The sequence below is a fragment of the Procambarus clarkii genome, chromosome 45 (assembly GCF_040958095.1).
Source record: "Procambarus clarkii isolate CNS0578487 chromosome 45, FALCON_Pclarkii_2.0, whole genome shotgun sequence".
NCBI classification, from domain to species: domain Eukaryota; kingdom Metazoa; phylum Arthropoda; class Malacostraca; order Decapoda; family Cambaridae; genus Procambarus; species Procambarus clarkii.
The window spans coordinates 1,102,790-1,129,080 of record NC_091194.1 but is presented as its reverse complement, the minus strand read 5'-3'; the positions used below and the strand labels follow the sequence as shown (position 1 = coordinate 1,129,080).

General features: G+C 39.6%; 2 protein-coding genes across 9 annotated transcripts in view; one reads left to right on the top strand and one right to left on the bottom strand.

Moving 5' to 3' along the window:
• The window catches only part of mys (position-specific antigen beta subunit myospheroid), a 28,522-nt gene extending 16,622 nt beyond the window's left edge, over positions 1 to 11,900 (bottom strand). The window contains exons 1-5 of one of the 5 annotated variants that reach the window (XM_045761469.2): positions 11,744 to 11,900; positions 3,197 to 3,353; positions 2,450 to 2,714; positions 1,297 to 1,525; positions 331 to 415 (exon numbers count right to left, since the gene is read on the bottom strand). In XM_045761469.2, coding sequence (XP_045617425.1) covers positions 331 to 415; positions 1,297 to 1,525; positions 2,450 to 2,714; positions 3,197 to 3,331 — 714 coding nt within the window. In that variant the 5' untranslated portion in view covers positions 3,332 to 3,353; positions 11,744 to 11,900. Of the gene's footprint in view, positions 1 to 330; positions 416 to 1,296; positions 1,526 to 2,449; positions 2,715 to 3,196; positions 3,354 to 7,115; positions 7,263 to 11,278; positions 11,585 to 11,743 lie in introns of those variants that run through there. The other 4 variants (XM_045761468.2, XM_045761472.2, XM_045761470.2 and 1 more) reach the window with 4 other exon arrangements.
• A 3,222-nt stretch (positions 11,901 to 15,122) lies between these two features.
• Positions 15,123 to 26,291, top strand: part of LOC123769957 (TP53-binding protein 1) — a 28,614-nt gene continuing 17,445 nt past the window's right edge. For all 4 annotated transcript variants that reach the window (XM_045761474.2, XM_045761473.2, XM_045761475.2 and 1 more), the window contains exons 1-8: positions 15,123 to 15,431; positions 16,575 to 16,746; positions 16,937 to 17,197; positions 18,775 to 19,045; positions 19,290 to 19,411; positions 20,378 to 20,476; positions 21,467 to 21,568; positions 24,318 to 24,423. In XM_045761474.2, the coding sequence (XP_045617430.2) occupies positions 16,575 to 16,746; positions 16,937 to 17,197; positions 18,775 to 19,045; positions 19,290 to 19,411; positions 20,378 to 20,476; positions 21,467 to 21,568; positions 24,318 to 24,423 (1,133 nt within the window). In that variant the 5' untranslated portion in view covers positions 15,123 to 15,431. The remainder of the gene's footprint in view (positions 15,432 to 16,574; positions 16,747 to 16,936; positions 17,198 to 18,774; positions 19,046 to 19,289; positions 19,412 to 20,377; positions 20,477 to 21,466; positions 21,569 to 24,317; positions 24,424 to 26,291) is intronic.

Here is a 26,291-nt window from a genome sequence, read left to right as displayed (position 1 = left end):
CTACACAGAAGAAAAATTGTATATTTTATATAAAATTGTATATGTATATGAAAAACTAATTCTAAATATTATAAACTTCTCACCTGGTTTACAAACAAATTACTAGTATAGCTATATTATACCTCACAATCAGCATAATCAATTACATACAAATTTAAATTTTGTGTATAATAGTTTCCGAACTGAAGATCACATACAGAATAATATACTGTATTGCAACTGTACTGCATTTCAAAATACTCAAGAGAGTTGCATCAGTATAACTTCAAATTTTCAGAATGCAACCAAATTATTAATCTAGGTCACAATAACATTAGGCAGTTGACTTACAGCAAAAGCTTCAGCATTGGTAGTAAGTGGCAACGCATTTCGGAATCCATAAGGAGATGCACAATTCGTACAAGGAGCCTGAAGCCTGGAAATAATAGCACGTCAACATACTATGAACTACAATAAAAATACGTTACATAAAACAACGTTCAAATATAATGTAAACTTCTGCTTTACTTATCAGTTGCTCCATAATACAAAGTTTGCTATTCCAATAGCAACCTTGTAATTTATGACCTATCAGTACCATAAACCTCATTGGTTATGCAACTGCACAGCACCTACAGTGTTTGGGCGAGGTGGACACATCTCCTTCCTGTGCACCAACCCATGTGCCTTTTAATCTCGAGCTACACTACAAGACAATGTTCCATAACCTGAAGGATTTCCATATATATTTAATTTCCCTAATTCTGATTAGTAAAGATGTCAAGCAGACCATTTGTCATGCTGAAGGAGTCAAGATGCTAACAATTTATGAAAGTAAAATTGAGTGCAAGACTAGAGGGGGGGGGGGAGTAAGGTAATTATGAGGAGAAAGCACTCGGAAGGGATATGAGGATGGAGAAAGAATAGTAACCAATCACAACAACCATCGAGAATGAACAATGACCCTAAACAAAGAGACCCCATCTATTAACCAGAGCAAATTGAAATGTTTATCAGCAGAACCCACCATACAATTTAATGTGTAATATTTTCAGCAAAACATTACAAGGATTATTAACATAAGACAATTATGAAATACAATTTATTAAGAAAAAATGTAAATTTCCATTGTATGTTATGAGTGAAGTTAAATTTCTGCTAATACAGCATGTTTTATAAGTAAACTATGCATGTAAGCAAAATATTTGAGAATCACTGTCTAGAAAAATATCATAAAATACCTTTAAGATGCAAGGTAATAATGTATTTGATGTGAACATTTTATAGTTAAAATGAATCAAATATAATACACCTTACCTTTCTGGAACAGTGCTGACATAGGGCATGACAACTTTGTCAACAAAAGACCCAAAACCAAGCTTAAAGTTCTTGGTGATTTTCTGCATCTCTTCAGCCAGTTGTGCACCAAGCTTGGAGAGAGACTCTTTATCATCCTCCATAGACTTAGATAAGTCCATAAGGTAGTAGAGATCCACTGGATAATCTTCAGCCTGTCTGAAGGTCACCTGCATACTGTATGCCTCTTCTGCTCAGAAAAAGCAAAATAAAAAATGAGAAAATACCCATGGGATTTTGAGTAACACGCAGCGTGCAACGTTATGAAACAATTACCTTTTCAATGTCTTGATTACAAATAATGATTTGCATCTTTGTGTACTCCACAATTTAAATGATCAGAGCTATTTGGAGTATTTCTGACACCAACTTTCATTGAAACTCAGCACATTACAAAATTAATGACAAAATTAAGCATTGTTAATGTATCATAATGTGACAATAATGCCACATTTGAAAGATATTTTTCTCATTTAGGAATAGAGCAATAATATACATGCAACAAGATGAAACTGCAATAGGTTGCTCACACAAGGTTGCAAAATTTATGATAACTGAAGAAAAATATTGTACCGGTATATTTATTATTTTTGTGATAAAGTATTTTGTAAAGCACAGTATAATTTCAGTATACAGAGATCTGGAGCAGCCAAAGATTTTATTAACCTTCAATTGCTATTTTTTTACTTCTATTTTCAGAGCAAACTAAAGAAATCATATTTGTGAACATTTGAAAACTAAGTGATGACCAAACCACAACTCAGAAGATGGAGACGCAACGACATTTCTGTCCGTCCTGGACCGAAAGTGATAGAAAAACATGCCCAACCATTTCTGTCCCGCCAGGGATTTGAACCCGGAACTCCCGATTGAGAGATCCTTACAAACCCAACTGAGACCCTTCATATTTACTGAAATATAGTTAAATTTTATATTTCTATCGATTAAGAATTAAAGACCAAAATGTGGAAAAGCACTGGGTTTAAAATAAGTGTAGTTGCACCATCAACAAGTGCTGGGTGATACAGCACACAGTATTTATGGTACATCGCAACACTAGTTTATGGATTAAACTAACAAAATACAGTAAATTATATGGCAGCACACAACTTACGGACTCTGAGCTTCATGGTGACCCGTTGTGGTTTTATTTGCACCACGGCTTCTCCACTCTCACTGCCACCAATTCCAATGCCACTGCCGCTACCGCTACCAGCCAGTACACCAGCTTGCGTCAGTTCAAAATCATCAACCATCTCAAAGTAGTTCCCAGGTTCATTAATGCTATCTGCACCACAGGCAGCACGCCATCTGGAAGCCACCTCGTCTGTTCGTTTGATGCATCTTGACAAATATTTTTCATCAGCATCAGTAAAATTCTGTAAAAAAATTACAACATATGATATCTATACATTTGAATAATAGTTCTACATATTCATATTTAGTTAGTGTTTATTGGATAAACTGTACTGTCCTTTATTTACCAGCAAGAAAGTGGGACAGGGAAGGTAATTACTGTATCAGAAGTGTTAAGCCAGTACAAAATGATTATATAGCTCTTGGAAAGGATACAAGGACAAGAATCTTGGATAAAATGGAGGGAAGGAAATTCAACCAACTGAATTATCGGGAATCGAACGCCAACCTGCAAGAAGCGAAACCGTCCCTATACCAGCAAGTCCAAGTGGGTAGGATCAAAAAGAGACTGAGGAACTGATATCTTCTAATACCATAACTGTCAGGTCTATACAACTAAAAATACATGATTAAATACTGTATGGAGGGTTTAGGATTAAATACATGTAAATTAAGAAACCAATAAGGACATTAAATATTCAATGCAATTAACTTTTTAACTTACCCCTGATTTTCCACACCACATACAATTTGGTGTTTGAATACAATCCGAGCATGATATCTTGTTTTTACAATCCTGTGAAGCCCAAGCCAGTGTACCGAAGATCACAAACAGCACCACACGTAGGCACTGCATCATGAATCGATGCTGTTATTTAGACCTGAAAATAATGAACAATTACTGTATTAACATTAGTATTCATGAGCGATGCATAATCAAACTAGGACAAAACTTACCTAAATTCTAAAACACTATGTGGCCCATACTATATATATATATATATAGTGTATATAAAAAGCATCTTCTAAAGTAAGATGCTTAAGATATTGAATGCCAAATGAAAATGTTGATCACAGATATAAAACTCAATTGCAAAACTTCATAGGTTATCACTGCAATATAACCAAGACTTCAGAGATGATTTCTTAGCACCAGGGCATGTGTGCAGAGATTTTGGGATAGCTACACTTATTGGTTTTCAAAATCTTCATCAAGGTCACCCAAAATCCCCAACCCATCCTTAATTTTTTTAAATGTTTCTTAGAATCTGCTACCAGGAGGTCTACATGGCTAAATAACAAAAGGGCTCTTCTCGGCAGACTTTTACAAATAAATCTTGAAAGGGTAATGAAAGCAAACAGGCATTCTCCAGTTATCGTACAGACATTGAATAATCTGTTAGTTTTATACTCAAACTTATGCAAGAAGCTTTGTACCTCTTTGGATACCATTGGTTTTTGTCACAAAAATTAACTTGTAGGAGGATTCCATCAACGGCAGGAATAACATTGAATTTCATTCGACGAGGGTAGTTTGAATAGGCACCGAGTGCCTCAGGGATATTAAGAAGGAATAAATCTAGTAAATGTAAAGCCATAGAATTATGTAAGTAATAATGCAGGTTGAACAGCTGAATGGCTCAACAGCCCATCCTCCTGTTTAGGAAGCCTTTCTCAATAAACAGTACAGTAAAGTACAGTTATCTTAAATACCAATTTGTTTTAAGAACAAAATATATTGAATGAAAACAGTAATAAGGATGACAGAAGACATGATAGAAGAACAAGCCCCAAAATCATCTTTTATCATGAAGATTTTCTCAACAATGGTAAAAATCCACCCACTTAAAATCCATGAATTTGAAATGTTAAAGGCTTTGTATTACAGCATTTTCGCCAATTTCCATAACTATTTTCCAAGACACTTCCAGGATTTTGAATAATCATTTGGAACCAGCAAATAAGTCAAAGAGAAATAACATAAGAAAAATTAAACAAGTTTACCAGCTTCCTAAATATAGTAAAGCAATACAAATCATATTCTCTAAATTTAATATTTACAAAACAAATATTTAATACAGAATTAAAACAACAAAATGTCCAACCACATCCCAATTCTATAAATGGTCATAACCAGAAATAGAATATACAAGATACAAGTCAGGAAATGCGTTGTTGCACCACGAATACGCGTCATCAACTACTGACTAACCATAACGATGAGAGATAAGACAGTACCACACTGTGTGCAATTTTTCCACAAATTGCAAAAAAATGTAACATGATGAGTGTGCCCCTTAATTCCACAGTGCACATACAATTAACAAGTGCATAATTTCCAGTCTTCTATGCTAATACTGTACAGTATATCTAATGATACAAACTACATATATGAAAAATAGTACATGACTGTGCTCTTAATTATACAAACTATATAAAGCTACATATTTTTGGATCCTATGAGAACAAGTGATAAGATATTCTCAGACCTGCACATCTTAGAAAAGCTGGCTGATGCAATGTGAACAGAGCGTTACAAAGGAAACAGATCGGCACAGCATGAACAGACTGGTGCAATGTGCGTGAAGCAGCACAACTGCCCTTAACCCCCCCCCCCCCCCAACTACACTGTTTCAATCATTATTTGCTCCAATTGCTATATGCACTTTTTTACATTTGATTTACACCATTATGTACTTTTCAATAGCTGTGCCATGTAAGGGGCAAGGAAAGTCACTTGTTCCTACGTCTTCAATACAGTACAATACTGTACTGTATAGTCATTCATATGATCATAGCTTTCACTTTCAGCAGCTCTTTGTATAAATAAATGCAAGCAACCAAATAGAAAAACTGATTTGGCACTTCCTTATTTCTCAACACCTCATCATGGGCTATCTATATCTAGCCTCTGTAAACCCAGAGGAAAATGTAAACCCAGTATGTACTCATATACAGTAATATGTTCACACACTGTACAGTATATACAAACCACACTGGTTTAAACTGTGAAGTGAATCCAAGTTAGGCACTTCAATAATTAAGGATTATCCCGTAATGCAAACCTACCTGTAAATCAATACCAGAAAGAGCACGAGGAAAGGTCACTCACATAACAGCCACAAGATACTACTAACCAGATCAACTGTACATTGGTGAGAATCAAAACAGGTGAGAACCCAAACTAATGTAATCAAAGCTTAAATGTTAAGCTGGCACTTAAGCCAGGAAGTTGGCTTCAGTGCCAACATCCTGGTGACTTATCATTAGAACATTAGATAAGATATTTATACATGATCAAAGTACCGCCACTTCCTGTCTTATATTTAATGCGTCGATTAATGTTTTGATAGAGCATAAGATATTTAAACCTACCAGTACAGATATGTATTGGCTTAATTTCAATGATTTATACAAATGGCAGAAGGATGCTAGTTAAACCTAGACTACAATTAATTACACTCGTTACTTGTTAGAGCTGGCACAAAAAACTAGCTCATCATCATTCATAATTGTTAATTGGAGACGACTTAAGCTCCATATAAAGTAGTTTTCGCAATTTAAAAATCAAACCCTCAAATAAACCAACTGATGCTCATTCACAACTGGAACAAACTGTGATATCCAGGGACAAAAATTTTCCTTTTAAGCTCATTGTTCCACAAGTCTTAACCCCAGCTGCCTTTTTACTCTTAAATTCCACCTCATAATCTTGCATGGAAACCCTTCCTGCCACACAGCACAGTATCTCACCATACTATGATGAGAATAAGGCAATGAGTGAAAAATATATGCTGGTCCAATATCTAATGAGTTGCATACACTGTAGAACAGCACTTGATTCCCAAGGATTATGATTCTAGATCAAGTTATCACAAGACAAGCTACCTTGGGCTTGGTGAAAGAAAAATGAACACCCATAACCAACTACAGGTACACTCCAGGTAAACCCATTGTGAGATTGTATATGGCTCAACAGCACCTTGTCCAGATCCTTGAGATGCTTTCATTACACCACTATGCTTACCAGCCTTCTTTGAAGTGTTTCAGTCTTTTCTCACCTCTGACAGCACATTCTCAGGGCCTGTTGTAAACATTTCCTGGAATTACTTGCCGAGGTCTTTGCAGATCTCCTTGGCCTGTCTATTAGAGGATGCAGTAGATGAGTAATGTGGCTCACTGGTGTGACCCCATGGTAAGATGAAGATGAGTAATGTGACTCACTGGTGGTGTGACCTTGAGAGGAGCCTTTGAACAATCCCAGGTGATAGAGTACAGTACAGTATATCTTTCTTAAATTTCAGAGGCATCACACCATTAATAATACACGGTTCAGAAATTAAATATTGAACAGAATTGTGGGCAGACAAGTGGGTGGAGACAGGCAGGATATAAAACCAGTGTTGTGGTTGCAAGCCCATGGATGTGACCAATCAGCGAGCTAAACAAACCTTGACTCCCATACTGTGCTATTGTTGTGTAAGGGTAACATGCACCTGCAACATCAATAAAGCTCTGACTAATGTAAACTTCCAATATACGAGATACTGTGGTGTGTAAAATAAATATACTGTAGATAATATCTATATCACACACTCCTGCGATCGACACCCTATACTCCCAGTTATCTACAACCCACATACCTCTGAAAGTGACACCTATTACAAGGTGGAAGAGCACCAGGCACCGACAGCCACAGGGAATGCCCGACAACTGGTAAAAGCCCCAGAGTAAATGAACAAATTGACCAGTGAGTTAAGCACAGGGCAAGTCAGCAGGCAGGTGGTGAGTGTGGTGAATTAACTGAGAGTAAGTGGGTCGTGAAATAACATGATAGGAGTGGTCACATCCGGAGGAGGGAGGCCACCCCACTACTACCTCTCCCACCCAACCATTATCTCTCCCACTACTAGTTCATGCCAGTCATCTAGCACAAGTCACACCCTTACCTCATCACTATTACACTTCCCCTCGTACTTATTTCTCTCCCTCACTAAATACTCCCTCATTCATTCCTTCACTACCTCATTCTCACTCCCTCCCACTCCCACTCGTTACCCTCCCTCCCTCCCTCCCGCTCGTTACCCACCCTCCCTCCCTCCCTCCCGCTCGTTACCCTCCCTCCCTCCCTCCCGCTCGTTATCCTCCCTCCCTCCCTCCCGCTCGTTACCCTCCCTCCCTCCCTCCCGCTCGTTATCCTCCCTCCTCCCGCTCGTTATCCTCCCTCCCTCCCTCCGCTCGTTACCCCTCCCTCCCTCCCGCTCGTTACCCTCCCTCCCTCCCTCCCGCTCGTTACCCTCCCTTCCTCCCTCCCGCTCGTTACCCTCCCTCCCTCCCTCCCGCTCATTACCCTCCCTCCCGCTCGTTACCCTCCCTCCCTCCCTCCCGCTCGTTATCCTCCCTCCCGCTCGTTACCCTCCCTCCCTCCCTCCCGCTCGTTACCCTCCCTCCCTCCCTCCCGCTCGTTACCCTCCCTCCCGCTCGTTACCCTCCCTCCCTCCCTCCCGCTCGTTACCCTCCCTCCCTCCCTCCCGCTCGTTACCCTCCCTCCCGCTCGTTATCCTCCCTCCCGCTCGTTACCCTCCCTCCCTCCCTCCCGCTCGTTACCCTCCCTCCCTCCCTCCCGCTCGTTACCCTCCCTCCCTCCTGCTCGTTACCCTCCCTCACACTCACTCACTATCCTCCCTCACACTCACTCACTATCCTCCCTCACACTCACTCACTATCCTCCCTCACACTCACTCACTATCCTCCCTCACACTCACTCACTATCCTCCCTCACACTCACTCACTATCCTCCCTCACACTCACTCACTATCCTCCCTCACACTCACTCACTATCCTCCCTCACACTCACTCACTATCCTCCCTCACACTCACTCACTATCCTCCCTCACACTCACTATCCTTCCCCCTCCCCCTCCCTCCCTACACTAATCTCTTCACCCTCTCCCTTACTCCCATATTCACCTCCCCCCCCCACTCACTCATTCTCCCTCCTCTCACTGGCTCTGTCAACTTCCCCCATTTCACTCCCTTAAAAAATAACACATTCAGAATTGTTTAGAATAGGTCTAAATAAATATACTGTATGTGGGTCAAAGCTCCTACATAGGCTGAAGTAAGCGTTTTACCTGAAATTTTTTATTGTGCTCAATATATTTTTTACATAGAAAATTTAACAAGGATTTTTGTGTAAATTTTTGTCATGAGTTTGAGCATTATTATGTACATCCTATCTCACACTGATTTAAAAGCATGATATCAGCTGTGTAATAATACATGCTCTACTAGACAATGTTTTGTTGCAATTGATAACCGGGCTAAGCATGGAGGCGGGTCAAGGTATGGACCTTCCAGCAAGCCTGTCACCGACTATAACACACTTCCATTTTAGTTTAGTAGTCTGACTTGGGGGTGTTAACGATGAAATGGCGCCAATCACTATGTTGAATTATTTAATGTGAATTGTTACATGCAATTTTTTGGACATTAGTTTTATAATTGTGTTGTTTGTTTGTACAGCACTTTACAATGTAGGACTTAATTAACCAAGCCATTTAAGGATTGAGGTCAAGAATCAATGTGTGTTCAGATATGAAAGCGAAGTGGGGGGGGCCATAGTGTTAAGAAATTGGCAAGCGATACTAATGTTCCATGAGAACAGATGAGGAGATTGACTTAGTGTGTTCCAAGGAATATACTGTACACTGAAGTGGTAATTTTAGGTTAAATGGTTTGTCAACCACTTATTTATACACTCAAAACTTCATATATTTGTTGTGAAAGAAAGGTGGTGGTGCAAAGGAAGCCACCTGAAGTATGCTAAAATCTAAAACCCAGAAGCAAAACCAAGATGTTCATTTAATAAATTACACAGAAGAATGACCATCTACTACACTTGCATTTTTTTTCTATATTTAAACAATATTATGCAAGTCGTACATCGGTGGTCAAGATATTCTCCATATTATTAAGCATTTTTTATTGTACTATAAAAGTAAAAATATGTATACACTCGATTTAACGACCTATGGGGGGCTGTACCCCAGGTCATTAAATCCGGGGCTCCGCTGAATCCACAGGTTTTAAAATGTTGGTAACTTTTTAGCGATTACAAAACCTGTATTCAATAGAGCAACAGAATGCATGGTGGGTGGGCTGGCTGGTTAGTTAACTTTTTGGTAGGTGGGTGGGTGGGTGGGTGGGCAGGCAGGCAAGTGGGCTGGCTAGATAGATGGATGAATAGGGTAACTGGCAGGTGGGAAGGGAACTAGCAGGATAAAGTGCCAAGCCATTACAACTATACAGCTCACAGAAGGGGACAGGATAAGGATTTGGGATAGGACAGGGGTGGGGGGAAGGAATGATGCCCAACCACTTGGACAGTCGGGGAGTGAATGCTGACCTACACGAAGCGAGACCGTCGGGTGGACTGGCTGGGTAGTGGGTGGGGGGGGGGGGGGGTGTTGGATGGATTGGTTCCTGACTGGCAGGCAGGCAGGTTAACCAATCCATCCAACCCAGCTGGAGGGTGGGTAGGTAAGTGGATGGGCAGAGTGGGTAGGCAGGCAGGGTTGATGGCTGGTGGGCAGGTGGGTGGGCTGGCAGGCAGGTAGGCTGGGTGGGCGGGCAGCAAGGTTCAGCGGGGTGGGTGGGTGGGCAGGGTGAATTTGCAGCTGGCTGGAAGATTGTTGGGGTGGATAGGTATCACCCCTCCAGCCGAGTGTAGATGGTTGGTACGGGATTCAATACCGTACAGTTCAGATTCTCAGCTTCCTTTCCACCAGCTGGTGGCCTTGGAGGAGACTGACTGCTTGCTTGCATTCATTCATTCATTTATATACTGTACAAGGTACATTAGGATTTGCGAGAGTATGTAACATTGGTGTTCTATAAACATCAGACAGTTTGTAAACATTTTTTACAAACTGACTGGTTATGATTGACTTATGACTGTGAATGCTACATAACAAAAGCAGCAAAATCTGTGAAGGGAAAATGTAACCGCTGGCCTAGCAAGAGCAAGGTTGTCACAACAAACATAATAGTGGCGTCCAGTTTAATGCGTACCAGACTCTGTAAATTCAATACCGTATTCCAGATTTAACGGCCAATAACTCGGTAAATAAAGCACCAGTTAAAGATCTAAAAATCGATCGTTAGAATTGGCGGTTCAGTAAATAAGAGGTCCTTAAATCGAGTGGATATGTGCAGTCAGGTCACAGCTGAGAGGTCACCAATTCAATTCCCACGGCAAATGTGTCAGGGGAAGTGTCTTTGTACCTTAGGTGTCTGTTCATCTAGCAGTAACTGGTAGTTAGGCAACTGTGGTGAGATGCATCTTGGGAAAGGTCCTTAACTGAGCTAGGGAAACCTTGATAAGCTAAACAGGCATCTTACCCTTGACTAGGGGAAACTAAGATGAATCATATCTTATACATCTTTGTTGATGTATAAATTGAACTGTGTAACTAGGTTTTGAAAAAATGTTTAAGATAATTACTGTATCAGGAAAATTTTGGGGTTCAGATTCCGAGCCCATTACGTGCACTTTCAATCTTTTCCAGTACTGGCCCACAGGATTGTTATGGGGGTGCACAACACATTTTGCTACGTAAAGCCTACATATTATTACATTAGGATGTTAGGCTAGTACTGTACACAAATTTCCGATTATGAGCAAGATGGAGAGTGCACAGGACATTTAACTGTATGAAGCTATCTGCAATAGTACTGTTGACATTTTCAGACCAATTTAACTTTAAAAAAATGAGTAGAAGAATTCAGTTACAGTAGCACTCACTACAGTCTCAGGGGCTATAGTCAGGCGGGAATACTCCTGCTGGTGTACGAGGCAACAACGCTCACAACTACCTCAGGTGGGGCGTGGAGCAGGCTCTCAGGGCTCACAGGGTTCAAGAGCAGGCTCACAGGAGCAGGCTCTCAGGGCTCAAGAGCAGGCTCACAGGGATCAAAGGAGCAGGCTCTCAGGGCTCACAGGATCAGGCTCTCAGGGCTCACAGGCCCAGATCTTCAACGAAGGACGAGCCAGATCCCCTCCACCAACACTACCTCACAATGCGAGCTGCCACACTGACTTCCGAAGTGAGCTCATGGAAGGCAAATAGCTGCGAGGGTGAGTCAACTTCCCAGAAGGTGTGCGAGAGTGGCCATCAGCAGGCAGGCGTTGCCCACCTTCATCAGCATATGAATGTTGGATCACCTCTCCTCGCCTTATTTCCCCGCCCCCCGGGGCACTTGGGCTCACCTGATGCGTTGGCCGGGACGGAAGTGTGCCCTAGTCCATCCACTGGGTGGGCAAGGGCATGGCAAAGGGTGGAAAAGGGGTGGTAATTGAGGCACAGCGGCGAGCAACTCTGCTAAAAATGGACAACAAACAACTGCGTGACGTCATTGCTGTATCCTATCCAATTGGTGTATTCCATTCAATAATTGCTATAGACTACTACTCATCCCTAATAGGTTTTTTTTTTAATATTGAAAATTTTGTACAGACGTTTTCTGTATTTTAATTTATTTAGGATAAAATGTGAAACAGATGCAGATTGTTACGTTTTCTATTATTTCAAATGATTGAAGAAAATGGTTTGTTTTGATAAATAATAAGGGTAACCTAGTCTATATGAACTCCCCTCATAGGTCAGTAATTATAGCTATATGTTCTATTATCCTCATCTCGTAGCATAATGGTTGGTTATATATGTATATTACTCTAATTCACCATACCCTGTGTCTGCTAACTTTTGGTACACTGATATATATTTATCTATTGTGACGGTAAAGCGTTGGTGTTCGGCTGTTTCAAAAGCTAGGGGCAGGGCCTCTTCACATAATAGAAAAAAAAAAAAGAGAAAAGCTGGAGCTTTCGTCTGTGGTAAGGTAATGGGAAGACACACAAAACACAAGTATATAAACAATGAAATTTTAATTACTCTAGAAAAACAAGACATGAATAAAGTTAATCACATAAAAATATGAAAGACAAGTCAACAAACAAAATAATACGAATAATCACTGGCAAATGAAAAGTTACGTTAAGACAAGTGAGTTACAGTGATAGCAAAATAAAATATGAATGCTGGAATACTGGCTTCGAGCTGCCACCTCCCTTAGTACACGAAATCCGAGGATTAGTCTACCAGCGAGAGATGTCAACTGCTTGGAGCACTGAGATATTCTGACGATATTGGCGCATTGCAGCCCAGACGTCAACTTGTGGCGGAGGCGGAGGGCAGGTGCGACGGGACACCAGCCAATCAGCGACAGGCAGGCAGAAGATGAGCAGTTTGCTGGTTACGGTGGCTGGTAGCAGGTGTCACTGTGTGCTGGGTACGATTTGCTCTCTGGGCAAAACGTTTGGCGATACTTGGTGGACGTATCTTCTATATTATCTTGTATATTGACGTACTTTGCAGGGAAGAGCAGGCTCAATCTCTCTTGAAAGAGATTATCGTCACACTATTAAAAATAATAATGTATATCATACATATATATGAAATATATATAGATTACACAATGTAGGTAAAAAAACTAGCTATAAATTCATCTAATATTCTCATCTCACAACATGGTTAGTCATACATGGAATCAGGGGAGAACATGAAATGTAATGCTGATCTCCACTAGCAAAAGCTGAGTTACAGTACAAGAATATCTTTCAATATATGTGAGTGTATGAAGTAATTACAGAGCTCAAAGTTGCGACTTTTACAGTAGAGATGGGATTGATAATACGTGGAATAATCTCACACATCCACTAACGCACATGCACACTTTTTTAGACAAGTCTTAATGCTTACATGAGATACATAACATCAAGTGTATATTATAATTATAATGATAATTAAGTCGCTACAACACACTATATCCTCTCGACGTTCTCAACAGCCCATCACAAGATTTAACAATTAATCCATGCATGGCTCGCAAATTATATACTTAAAGCAATTAAAAAGAAGCAAAAATGTAAAAAATAAGCTTGGCATAGATATATAGCTATACAGTCAAAATATAATGTTAAAAAATGCAGATATTTTATGAGTTCCATTGACTGAATTTACTCACTATCTTACAAGCGATTGGAGGTTGCTCGGCCGGAAACCTCCAAAGTGATATGACCCACTTCTGGCAGTAGATTTAATTGCATAGCTTAGTTAAAATCCCCCTAACTCATCTACACTTGGGATGGACGGTAGATTCATGCAGGTCGGCGTTCAATCCCCGACCGTCCAAGTGGTTGAACACCATTCCTTCCCCCCCCGTCTCATCCCAAATTCTTATCCTGACCCCTTCCAAGTGCTATATAGCCATAATGGTTTGCGCTTTCCCTTGATAATTCCTTCCTTCATCTACACTTAATCTCAAATGTTGTAAGGCTTTAATGGTTAAAATTCATTCTGCACAATTGAGTTACGGGAAAGCTGTACATGTAGGCACATGCAAGTCAACTGAGCTTATCCGTATTTTGTACTTAGTAACAATTAGGTCCTCCACCTTGTAACGTTCTAAAATATAAATAATAAATGTAACTATATGAATTAATTATCGACAGCTTTTCTTAGGTTAATGAAGAGGTCAGTTGGGAATTTAATTTTGTCAGATAGTGTGTAAATTCAGTCAATGGAACTCATAAAATATCTGCATTTTTTAAATTATATTTTGACTGTATAGCTATATTTTCTGAGTTAAAGGAAACACGGCAGGCATGGGGGACTTTTAATAGTAACAATTCATAATAAAAAAGTACAACACAAATATGATAATAATATATTTTTTTTGAGATATATACAGGAGTTGTTACATTCTTGTACAGCCACTAGTACGCGTAGCGTTTCGGGCAGGTCCTTGGAATAAGATCCCCCGCCGCGAAGAATCGTTTATTCATCCAAGTACACATTTTACTGTTGCATTAAACAGAGGCTACAGTTAAGGAATTGCGCCCAGTAAATCCTCCCCGGCCAGGATACGAACCCATGACATAGCGCTCGCGGAACGCCAGGCGAGTGTCTTACCACTACACCACGAAGACTGGTAAGACTAAGGATATAGACATAGACTAAGTAACTTCCCATCTCGGTGCCCGTGTCACCCCCAGTGTCATGTCGGTGCCCGTGTCACCCCCAGTGTCATGTCGGTGCCCGTGTCAGCCCCAGTGTCAAGTCGGTGCCCGTGTCACCCCCAGTGTCATGTCGGTGCCCGTGTCACCCCCAGTGTCATGTCGGTGCCCGTGTCACCCCCAGTGTCAAGTCGGTGTCACCCTTTCCACTACCGCCCACAGGATGGGTATGGGGTGCATAACAAATGAACTAAACTAACTACATTTATGTAAATTATTACATACGTAATAATAATAATAATTATTATTATTAGTATTATTATAAACATTAGAGATGGTGGCTATTACGTAAAAAGAAAATATATACAGAATAAAAATACTGCTGGGATGCATCTGTGTACAAATACAAGTACTGTAATGGAAATCAAAATTTAAATATAATATAAATCTGAATGGGCAGTTATTTGTTCCCCCCTCTGTAACGTTTGCTATATATAAATATATAATATATATATTATATATATTGAGTGCAATAACAGGCAGACTGGACTTGTAACTGCTGCTAGGAGGCAGGCAGTCACGTGACCCGAGGCGCCATATCAAAACAAAACTTGTTAGGACGGGGGGAGTCGACGCAGGTGCAGCGCGCCACCTCCAGTACCTCACAGTACTGCCGGGCGTCTCCCTGCTCCTCCACTACCCCTCCCCAGTACCTCTACTGCCTTGCCCCACCACCTCCAGGTGTACCCGCGGTACCTCAACAGTACCGCCTCGCCGCACCACCACCGCCACAGTACCTAACGCCTCCGAGGCTTCTCCCCCGCAGGCTTCGACCCACGCCTAAATAATTTCGGCCTAGGCCTGAAATATTTCCGTGAAGGTAACATTGATGAGAGCGGCAGCTGTGGCAGGTGTATGTGCATGTGTAGCTGTATATGATGGCTCGCCGCGAGTGGTGTTCCCCCCATTAGTGTCTACTAACAGCTCCATAAAATACAAATGAAAATTCATTGTAACCCGAGTATAACAATACGGGAACATATTTATGAAAGGCGTTTAAAAAGTAGCTTATGATGCCTAATATATCACTTTAGGAATGCCTAACCTAAATATATACTGTAGTTTGATAATATTGGGATGTGTGTTTGTGGTGTGTTGATGTTTTAAGGTGTTGAAAATGTGCAGTACTTGTTCAAGATTATTTTGACAGTTGTGAACAATGAACTTTTATGTAACCTAAGGACAGGTATGATGAAATTGTACACATATTTCGACAAAGCGTGTTTTCTGTCAAATTGTGTGTATATAATCTGTGAATATGAATAACCCTTCAAAATGGACAGAAGATTGGCATTCAATTTAACAGTTGCACATGTATTGCTCCAAGTCTAGGAAATAAGATAATATTAGCTGGACATTGTTTACCTCTGAAGAAGAGTACACAATTTTATGATTACGGTGGTAGGAATATTGAGTCATTGCCTGTGATCAGTGTTAGCTCTTGACACCACATCATTTGTAACCTGATCACGATCATCCAAGGCCATCACTTCAGAGCAGCTACAATCAAAACATAACTAGTTGTATCATATTCTATATATCAATAGGCAAAGAGCTTTTCAGTGATAATATATTTGATGCTCATGTTGAAAAGGATCTCCATCTATAGGTCTAGGATAAAGTTGCTGGTCCTCGGCCACTTGAGAAAGTTTGTGTTCAAATTAGGTGCATAGTCACAACTATGTGGGTATTGACTTTTTGGAAAGTATATGGTATGATTGGGAAAACCAGTGTTGAATGTAAATGAATCCTTTTTTGGAGAGACCTCGGTGGCTCCCTGTTGTTGGCCACACTGATTTAGTTTCACAAAGGACACCTAGGGCACATCAGCCCTAAAAAAAAAAAAATTTCAGTGAACACTGGATTTGTTTCCTTGCTGAAAGTGACAGATAGTTGACCTTGTATTGGTAAGCTTGTCCTATACTGTGTTAAATTAATATTTACTTTTTTCTAAAACTTTCAGATGACTGATGAATGGCGTATAGCTAGCTTAAGTCAGACAATTGATGAAGATGATGATGATGACGATGATGAATTGGTGCCCTCAACGCCTGGACAGGAGGAAATTGATATGACAACTCCTTCACAGGACAGCACCTCCTTACTTGGCGTCATGACAGAATCGCATGGCATGGGTATGCTAACTTTTTTTCTTGTTACGTGTACTATAGTGAATACTGTATATTATAGTGAAACTTTGATTTGTCAATTTATTTGTCATAATAATGTTTGTATTGTGAGATATACTGGGTTGTGCCAGGGGATATTTTCCTCAGTTTCCTTAATGCTTTCAAATTATATCTAGTTAATCAACATGTCTTCCAGGCCGAAGAAAGCTCACTCCTGCTTTATCTCTTGGGTTATCGGAAGATCCCGAGAGTGAGAGTCTTCCCTTCCTGGCTCTGGAGTGGGACTCGCAGTTTCCAGTCACACCTGCACAAGAAAATGGACACTCTTCAGATAATAATAATTTTTTGAAGGGAAAGGCAGAGTCTCAAGATTTTAAAGACAATGATGTATCCAGTGAGAACTGTAACGGTCGAAGTGAAGCGGAACCAGGATGTTCAGCTTTGTGGGGCACCAAAAGTATGTCTTTGGCACATCTATTACTCTTTTTGGCTTCTTTCTATTTTTTTAAGGTAGTATTGTGCATCAAATGCCTAAATTGCTGAATCATAAATTTTAATATTTCCTTTGAGTAAACAGTATACTGTACTGTACTTTTTATATTTATCTTCCTTCTTCACCTTTACAATTTTGTTTTTAAATTATTTTTTGATTTGGTATCTAAAATAATTTGTTGTATACCATTTTTGGTAAATGAATGTTGCATATCAAGAAAATGGGGATTTGTTAATAAATTTCCACACTGTAAAGTGCACATTTTTAAATTAAATTTTTAGTTTCCCATTGTCACTGAATATTTTTATATAGCCATGCCATATAATTTGTGGAAAGGAAATATAGTAGCATTAAGAAAATAATGGATTGAATTCTAGATTCACCATCAGAGTAACAACTGTCATAAGAAATTGAATTAAGACAAACTGCTCCCCTGCCTCCTTCACGTAATTGGTTACCTGGATAGTCACCTGGATAGTTCTTCAATGTGCTAGTTACAGAGCTACCTGCCAAGCTGACCACCTCGAGATGATGGCACCAGCTACACATCAGTTGAAGTAGTTGGCTGTTTGCTCAGAACATTTACTAGTGACCACTGTGATTTTGAGAACTTCAGCTCTGCTGGATTTTGGTTTTGGCCTACGTCAATGACAGTTTGGTTTGAGCTCCCAGTTAAGTCATTCCCGCTCACCAGGAATATGGTGTTAGGGTGATTTGGGTTTTTGGTGAGCCTTCTCTTGACTTGTACAGTGCCTAAAAGGGTTGGTCTGAAAAAGTCGGCATTTATATCTCCTCTGGTAGTTACTTTGGACGATATTCAAAAATACTTGCCACAGTGCACTTGCACACTTGCAGAATAGAACCAGTGAAGAGCCGGGATGCTATAGGCACAATCAGAGAACACTGTATAAAAATCAGAGTTCCATGGCTGTTCAAAATCATCCCAGTGAGTATAAGAAATATTGCCAGAACAACCATGGGCATCTTAAAGAGAGAAACTAGATAATTTTCTCCAAGGAGTGCCGGACCAACCAGGCTGTGGTGGATATGTGGGCTGCTCCAAGTATGTAAAAGTGTGTGTTAATCCATACCGCATTGTTCAGCTGGAGTGCACCACCTCTGGTGAGCTCGGTGCCTGTATATTGCCAGACTTTGGCGACATGTTAAATTAAGGAGCAGTGTAGTGGTTAATAAGTCATGGGACCAGAAAATTCCAAGCTCCAACAAGTCCAAGCTCTTAACAAGTCAAGCCTGGCCTTGGGCCGGGCTTAGACCAAAAATATTAATTGGTATTTTTGGTCTAAATGGTCTGGTACATAGATAGGTCTTTATAATCTCAGACCCCTGCTCCAGATTGTCAAGATTTTTTTTATGCTTAATTGTTTCTGTATTTTTAAGGTTTTAAAGTTAGTCAAAATTTTTTAGGTTACACTGCATAAATTTTACTGCCAAATGTTTTGTTAACTAGTTACTGATAGTACAAGAACTAGCAGTGACGTGTCTAGAAATCCATTTTCACTTAAACCGTACTTTGGTTTCAGGTGGAAATGGAGTGAGCCGAGGTTCTAGAGGGAATGGTGATGGGGAAAGTTCTGCTGCTGGCAAAGAAAAGAAGACTGAAGGAACAGGAGGCGAGAATGTTGTTGATGATGGAGGGGGAAAATCGGGAGGAGGAAGAACAGGGGAAACGGGAGATGGAGAAGCAGGCGAGGAGGGTGGCGGCGATGGTGATGGTAGCGAAGAGGAAAAGGAGGAAAGTAAATGTGAAGAGGAGGAGAGTAGCCATGAGCCATCTAGTGACTCTAGTGATGGGTATGTGAGCCATACAGTTATATATGACATTATTATACGGATTCTGTATTGCTCACAGATGGGTGGTGGGAATTTGGTTCACTACTTTGATTGCCCGGCCGTGTATCGGTGAAGTTTCTTGCACTGTATTAGTCATTGATTTAATTGATATAAGTTGGTTATTCAAGTCGAGTACTGTAAAGTACAATATTGTACTACCAAATGAGACGGCATATATTTATATACATATATATTTTCATCTTAGGTTATTTGGTACAACTTCAAGACAAAAGCAGACTGACACGGACAAGCCATTTCCTGCAGTGAGCTCTGTGGTCCGGTCGGAGTCTCGACGAGAGAAGACTGTCGAAAAGGAAGCTAATCCTGGTCAGTTATTTTCTTTGCCTCATTTGGTTGATATACACAGGCTAAAGTCAAAAGTCGAGGGTCATTGTCTAAAGCAGGGTGGGGGGGGGGGGGGAGGCTCTAACTCTTTTACAATTATATTCCATAGATTATCCAATGTCCCTGTTCCCCTTTTGCCAGTGTCAAAATCATAATTGCCACCAGACGTATTTGTTACCAGTATGACTTCTAAAAGGTGTCGATAGCTTGGTTTTACTTTACACCTGCGTGTTGGTCAGCTGTCATGGGCTGCTTCCTGGGGGTGGAGGACCGGACCGCGGGGACACTAAAAGCCCCGAAATCATCTTGAGATAACCTCAAGATTACACATGGATAGCAAAGATTTAGTAGTCCTAGCAGGTAGGACCTACAAAAAATAACACAAAGGCATTTATTATATTCATAGTCAAATCAAAAGAACACAAGCTACCTAAGAGTGGTTTTATGCTATTGTTTTTGTGCAGTCAAAACATGGAACTGACAGTTACTGTGATTGGTAATTCTAATGTGACAATGTTTTGAAAAATTGTTCAGATAGTGCTACACCCCCATTATATGTATAGTATTTGGTTCCCATACTACTAAGGGATATGGATACCCCCTAATTAAGAACCCCTGTGCGAAAGCTTGGGACCCATTTATGAGCAGTAATCAATTTATTCACCCCATGCTCTTTTCTTTATTTTTATTTAATTTTTTTTAATTTTTTTTTATTTATAAGTTTTTATTTATTTTTATTGTATTTTTAATATTTTTATTAAATAAATAAAAATATTTAAATTTTTATTTTTATTTTAATTTCTTTTAATTTTATTTCTATTTTTTTTATTTCTATTTAATTTTTAATTTTTTATTTTTACTTAATTTTTATTTATTTGTATAATTTTTATTTTGAGAGGCTCCTCAAAATTCTTGCTTTTTATAGTATTTAATAATTTTTTTTTGCAGCAAGTGATGTTGAAATGGCCAGCTCCCAAGAAGACCTGTTTGAAAGTCAAGATGAGGAAATGACACCCTCCAAGCCACCTCATGGGCAACTTCATATGGGTAAGATAGTGAAGTACCAAAGTTTAATGTAATGAAATTAATGAAATAAAAAAAAATGGCAACACCACTTGCATTGCGTTCACAAACTAGTGTCTCGTATAAAATATTACTTTTGGTTTTAAGTTTTTATTTGTATTCCTTTTTGAAAGTCTATTTAAATTTCTAAAGCCATGTATCTGTGGTTCTTTGAGTCCTTATTTACTTTATTGGCAATGATTTCCATTGGGAAAGTGGATACTTTATTGTTCAGGTATTGTAAAGTGATAGGCATCTCTTCATCTGTCTTGTTCTGGCGACGAGGGGAACTATTTTAGGTCCTCGATGCTCCACTTTTCTCAGACTATGGCCTGTCCGTTTCCCTCGATGGTCCAGTACAATGGACCTGAGGCATGTGCATGCCTGGCAGATGTGCTAAATCCTCTTTACCTGCCTCACATCTTTTCCTCCCTTCTGGAGTCCTTGTGAGCTAGCTGGCAGGATTGTTGCCTATTTTTGTTGAGTAGCGGCTATGGTTTTGCTTTTGGGTATTTGCTCTGATCCTAAAGTTTCTCGGTTGTAGAACTCTTCTTCATTTGTCTTGTCTACAGAGGTTTGGTGGAAATTGCCAGTTCCATGATCTAGTATGTTGATTTCTCTGTTGCTCTCTTCTTTTGAGAATTTTAGGATTTTTAATGATCGGTAAATTTTTTCAGATGGTCAAAGTGGACCAAACTCTCAAAAGTCAAGCCTGGCCTCGGGCCAGGCATGGGGAGTAGAACCCCATCAACCAGGTATCGGGTATCAACTCGTGCATCATGACTAAAGTCTTTTTTTTCCACAGAAATATCAGTATTTTTTTTCTCTTGTTACAGATGGCCACATCACATAGTCTACATTTTTTTTTCCAACATATTTACATTCAGCTGCATGTTGGATTTTTGTAGAGATTTTGTGAAATTCCTGACAATATTCTAGATTTTTTTATTTATGGTGTATATATTTTGTTTCCAGCCAGTGATGTTGAAATGATGAGCTCCCAAGAAGACCTTTTTGAAAGTCAAGATGAAAAATTGGAATCGCCAAAGGCACCCCATGGAAAACCGCACCATATAGGTATGATAGTGAAGTGCTGTACTGTACAGTACTTGAAAGTGCTGATAGTAAGATAGTCTCAAAAAGCTTACCAAGCTCCCAAATGCACAACAGCACAATACGTTCAGATTTTTTTTTAAGTGAAGTTGGATCAGTTTAGTGTCTTGCCAGTTTAATGATATAGTATGGCTTTCTCTCTCGCTCTCTTCTCTCCTGAATTTCAGGATTTTTAATGCAAAATATTTAAAAAAATATGGCAACTAAGTATACCAGCAGATTGATAATTGTGCATAAATAGACTATTTTTGATATGGTAATTTAAAGTTTTCACTACTAACTGTATGCTTAAAGGGCCCAAGTCAACTTTACTCACGAATGTTTTCATATTTATGTCTTTGAAATTTACCCTTAAAACATAAACATAGTTTTACCAACAGTTAAAAAATTATTATGCATGTAAGATTTTTTTAAATAAGACGGTGAAAATGATTTACTGTGTGTTATTGTGTGTATTTTCTCGTGGCTACTAGACTGATAAAGTAAGCTGTGTTGTGTAATCTTTGGGTAATGAGAGCACACACATACTGTACTATATGTGCTCATCAAAGGAGAACTAGTGTGTAGTACTGTGTGCTTTCTGGTGAAGATTGGTTTTCAGAGTTGTGGTCTACTGCAACATGGCTGGTGTTTTCCACCATGCTCTCTCTGTGGAGAAATTTACCTTGATAAGCGGTATTACTCATAATGGCAGATAAGAGAGGCAAGTGACATTGCCAAAGAAGCGTATCACACTTGATGGTAAAATGCTAGTGTTATGGCGACTCAAAACGGGTAATTTCCCAAGTGTAATTACCCACGTGTAGTTACAGGATGAGAGCTATGCTCGTGATGACCTGTCTTCCCAGCACTAAAACATTACTGGACCTGGAGACCGTCAGGACTCCTGCGGTCTTCCCCACAACCTGGCCATGACTCTAAACTTAAAAAAAAAAAAAAAAAAAAAAATTGATGAATGCGTCTTTGGGGTCGACCGCTGGATAGAATGGACTTGGTCTAAGGACGGGTTGACTTGCCCAGTTGGTTCGGTTCAGTGATTGCTGCTACGTGCTCTAAGCCAAATGCTGTGTCGTCCTATTCTGGGAGAAGTGTCTTTGGGTTTAAATTTTTTTAATAGGAAATTAATATTTTGGTGCTTTTTGAACATAGTGTACTTACAATTATGAACACTCATGCTCACTCCATTCCTCTAGTATTGCTGCCAAATGGGAATATATTTCCACTTTGCTTTTCCTCCATGCACAACGGGGCTGCTGTTCAGAGACATTGTGTGAAGAAATGGATTCGCCCTGTAAATATAGTAATGTAATATTTAGCATGAAACTCTTGATACTGTAATGTGGAAAATTGCCATATTTTAAGTTTTAAGTAAATTTGATTTGATTTAGTGTTGTAGTAAAATGAGGTCGGCTTTTAACCTAGATATATTTTGATACAGGCACAGCAATGGCTTAGATGAATGAATCTTATAAATGTTTACTTTTTTCCTTTTGCCAATAAATTTTTATTGGACTATAATCTGTTTAGCTCTTCTATGAATTTACTTCAGCTAGGTTTGTTTTAGCTGGTTTCCACTGAATGTTTAAATTTTGAAGGTGTTGCTGTTTGTGTTCTCCAGCCAAGCCAACCCATGTCATAATAGGAAAACAAAAATACTGAGGCATAAATACTGTATATAATGAAGCTAAAGTCTGTGCTCAGCAGTACAAAATCATAAGGGGGCCCACCCCTATTAAAGTTATCAGAGCATTGAGCTGGCCGAATTTCTTGCCAGGAATTTCCAAAAATTAACTTTTGCAATTTTTTGTGCCACAACTTGGTTACTCCCACCATTACCCTTGCATTTTCATCGTTTACTTGCTACTCCTGCCATTTATTCCATGCATGATGAATTGGAGATCAATTGGATTACCCAAAGATTAGTTACAGGAATTCTGATTACAAACCGAGCTCTTACAGTACTTGACACTTTTGCACTTATAACGCCCCTGGCATTCATAATTTTTCTCTTGCGTCCAAATTGGTAACGCGAGCAGCGTCCACATTTTAAAATATTTGTTAAAAATTTAAATTTTATTCGAGCAATCTGGGAGTGGTTTTAAAATGAGTGCCTTTAGAGTGCGCACATAAATATAATTTTGTGATGTGCGTTCAAATTTTAAAATTTGTAAAAGTTCCATTTATTGCTTTATTATGGGACTAGTTTTAAAATACTCGCCTTTATATTGCGAACAATTTAATACCAAAATGAGACGCAACATGAAAATTGATGTTATCAAACTGAACGAGTATACACATTAGGTTGCGGGTGTGCCACTTGTTGCTCGTTCAAGGGTAACTCTGGGGTTTGCTAAGGATTCATGCCGGGCTTTTGGACCCGATATGCATATACACCTGTAGGGAATTCTATTGCGAACACAATGATACCAAAACGAATGACATAGCACGAGAATTAAGGTGAGAAAACTGAAACTAGTATACACATTTCGGTGTCACCGCGCGCTTGCCCGCACTGCCGAAGTCATGACGTCAAAGTTTGCGCCGTCCACGCCCGGGGCATAAAGTGTTAAAAATGTTTTTGGCACGAGTAAATGAGGAAGAAGTCATTTTGAGATACTGTATTGCAGTGGTGTACGAAAGATGTGGGGTGAGAGAAGTTATAACGATAGTGTATTAAGGCTTCATATATGTCTAATATGTACACAACTTTTAGGTGAGGATACTACTGCTGCTGTGACATTGACGCCTGCTACCACTGTTCCCATTCTTCACCTGACTCGGGAGGATGAGGAGCAATACACACCGTCTTCTCCGAGAAGGTAAATGTACTTTAAATATATAAAAATATTTTAAATGCTTGTTGTGATTTGGCAGCAGAAGTAGGCATTTAGTGAATCCCTTTTCTGTTACATAGGATGAAACAAATGTTTTGTATGAAACAAATTGAGAAATATCGTTTAAATGACCCTTGATGATCCCAAGTAAAATTAAACAATAGTAATAGTAGTTAGAGTAAAAATAAAAGGCACAGTTGTGGCTGAATCAGACCTAGTTTCTAATCCCCTCTTGCTGCTCTTCTCTAGTTTACTATCCAGATCTGAATCTCTTCATTTAGAGACCTTTACTGTCACTTGCATAGGACATGTATGTTACCTTAGGGCTTCCTGTCTGGTTCATCTGTCCATCACTTCTTGTCTTGTAGTTGCTGTGTCATTATTAGTGTTGTCTTCATCTTGGATGGCTCTTCCTTAATCGACGAAAACCTGCTCACGCCCCCATAATCTCTACTCGGCCCTCCAAGTCTCTTCTTTATTAGTTGATGGATTGGTTAAATTGATTCGGCCAGATTTTCATCCCACAATCATGATCTGTCAATATTCAACTCTTACTCTCCGCATCGACCAACCCTGGCTTTGTGGCCTTGAGTCCACTCCAGACCGACAACCAGAGTGCAACTCCATAGACTCCTGAGACTGATGGATCCCTACTACTACTCCATTCAAGCATGCCCACAGGCTCTGGAGATTGTAAAGCGCTCTCCTCCAGATGCAATACTTGCCAATTATTCCATGATATTTTTGGTTTTACATCACCCTTGGCTGCCTTTTCTGTGTGGTGATGGTTCCTGTGTCCATCGGTGCTGTTATCTTTTTCGCGTGGCCTGTTATAACGGTTGCATAAATAGGTTCCCCTGTCCTTTTTTGCATGCTGTAGTGTATGGTTGTGGGTATGTTGTGGCATGCGGGATAGAGGTACCTTAACTCTCAAACTGTGCACCCCTTTTTAGGTAGATTTCCTGGTGTGCATAAACAAAAATGATTTTCTTTCTTGTCTCGGAACATAGCTTTCTGATGTTGGGGAAATTCTAATGCTGTATTGTATTTTAGTTTGGCCATTGCGAGGCGAAGAAAATTTGAAAGTGTCAAATTCTGAAAACAAATTTTTAAGTTAACAATTTGTAATAGATTTCTCATTAATCTTCCAGGTATACAAGTAAATGGATGGTGATGCACCTGACATGGTGCCAATTTTTAATAGTAATTCCTAGGAAGGAAACTAAGACTTTCATGATTATTTTCTATTAAGGCAAACGATTGCGAGAGGTAATGTGTTGAACAATGTTCATGTATAATTTGTAGGAATTTTGATTATTATGAGGCACATTAAATCTTCCATAGGTGATAGGCACAGAGGCCTCTATTGCTTGAGAGCCACTGGAGCAGTTTAGGGGTTAACTTGTAAATGTAGTATAGTATAAATGTATTTAATGCTCTTTACCGAGTTTGCATATCTGAGCTGTTGCTCTTCCCTTTTTTATCACCTCTCTTGTTTAACAATGTGTATTGGGGCTCCCTGGCCCTATTATGGTGCCCAGAATTGATATAATTTTTTTGGCATTGGTAGTTTGTAGATAAATTGTTGGCATTCCTAATTCTCATTCTTTTTAGATTGAGTGGGTGTGGGATGGGTCTTGTATCACCATGCGGCACACTAATATATCGTAATACACTAGACTGTCTTCATGACCTAATTACATGGCAATGCCATTTAAAGTCAACTGTTAAGGTGGGGGGGTCTAAAATTCCATAGAGCACAGTGGTTAATTGTCCTGGGTGGTTCACGCGGGCTATAGCTACGCCAGTGATTTTTGGTCTTGGAAAAGAGCACATCATTCACGCGTTGATTT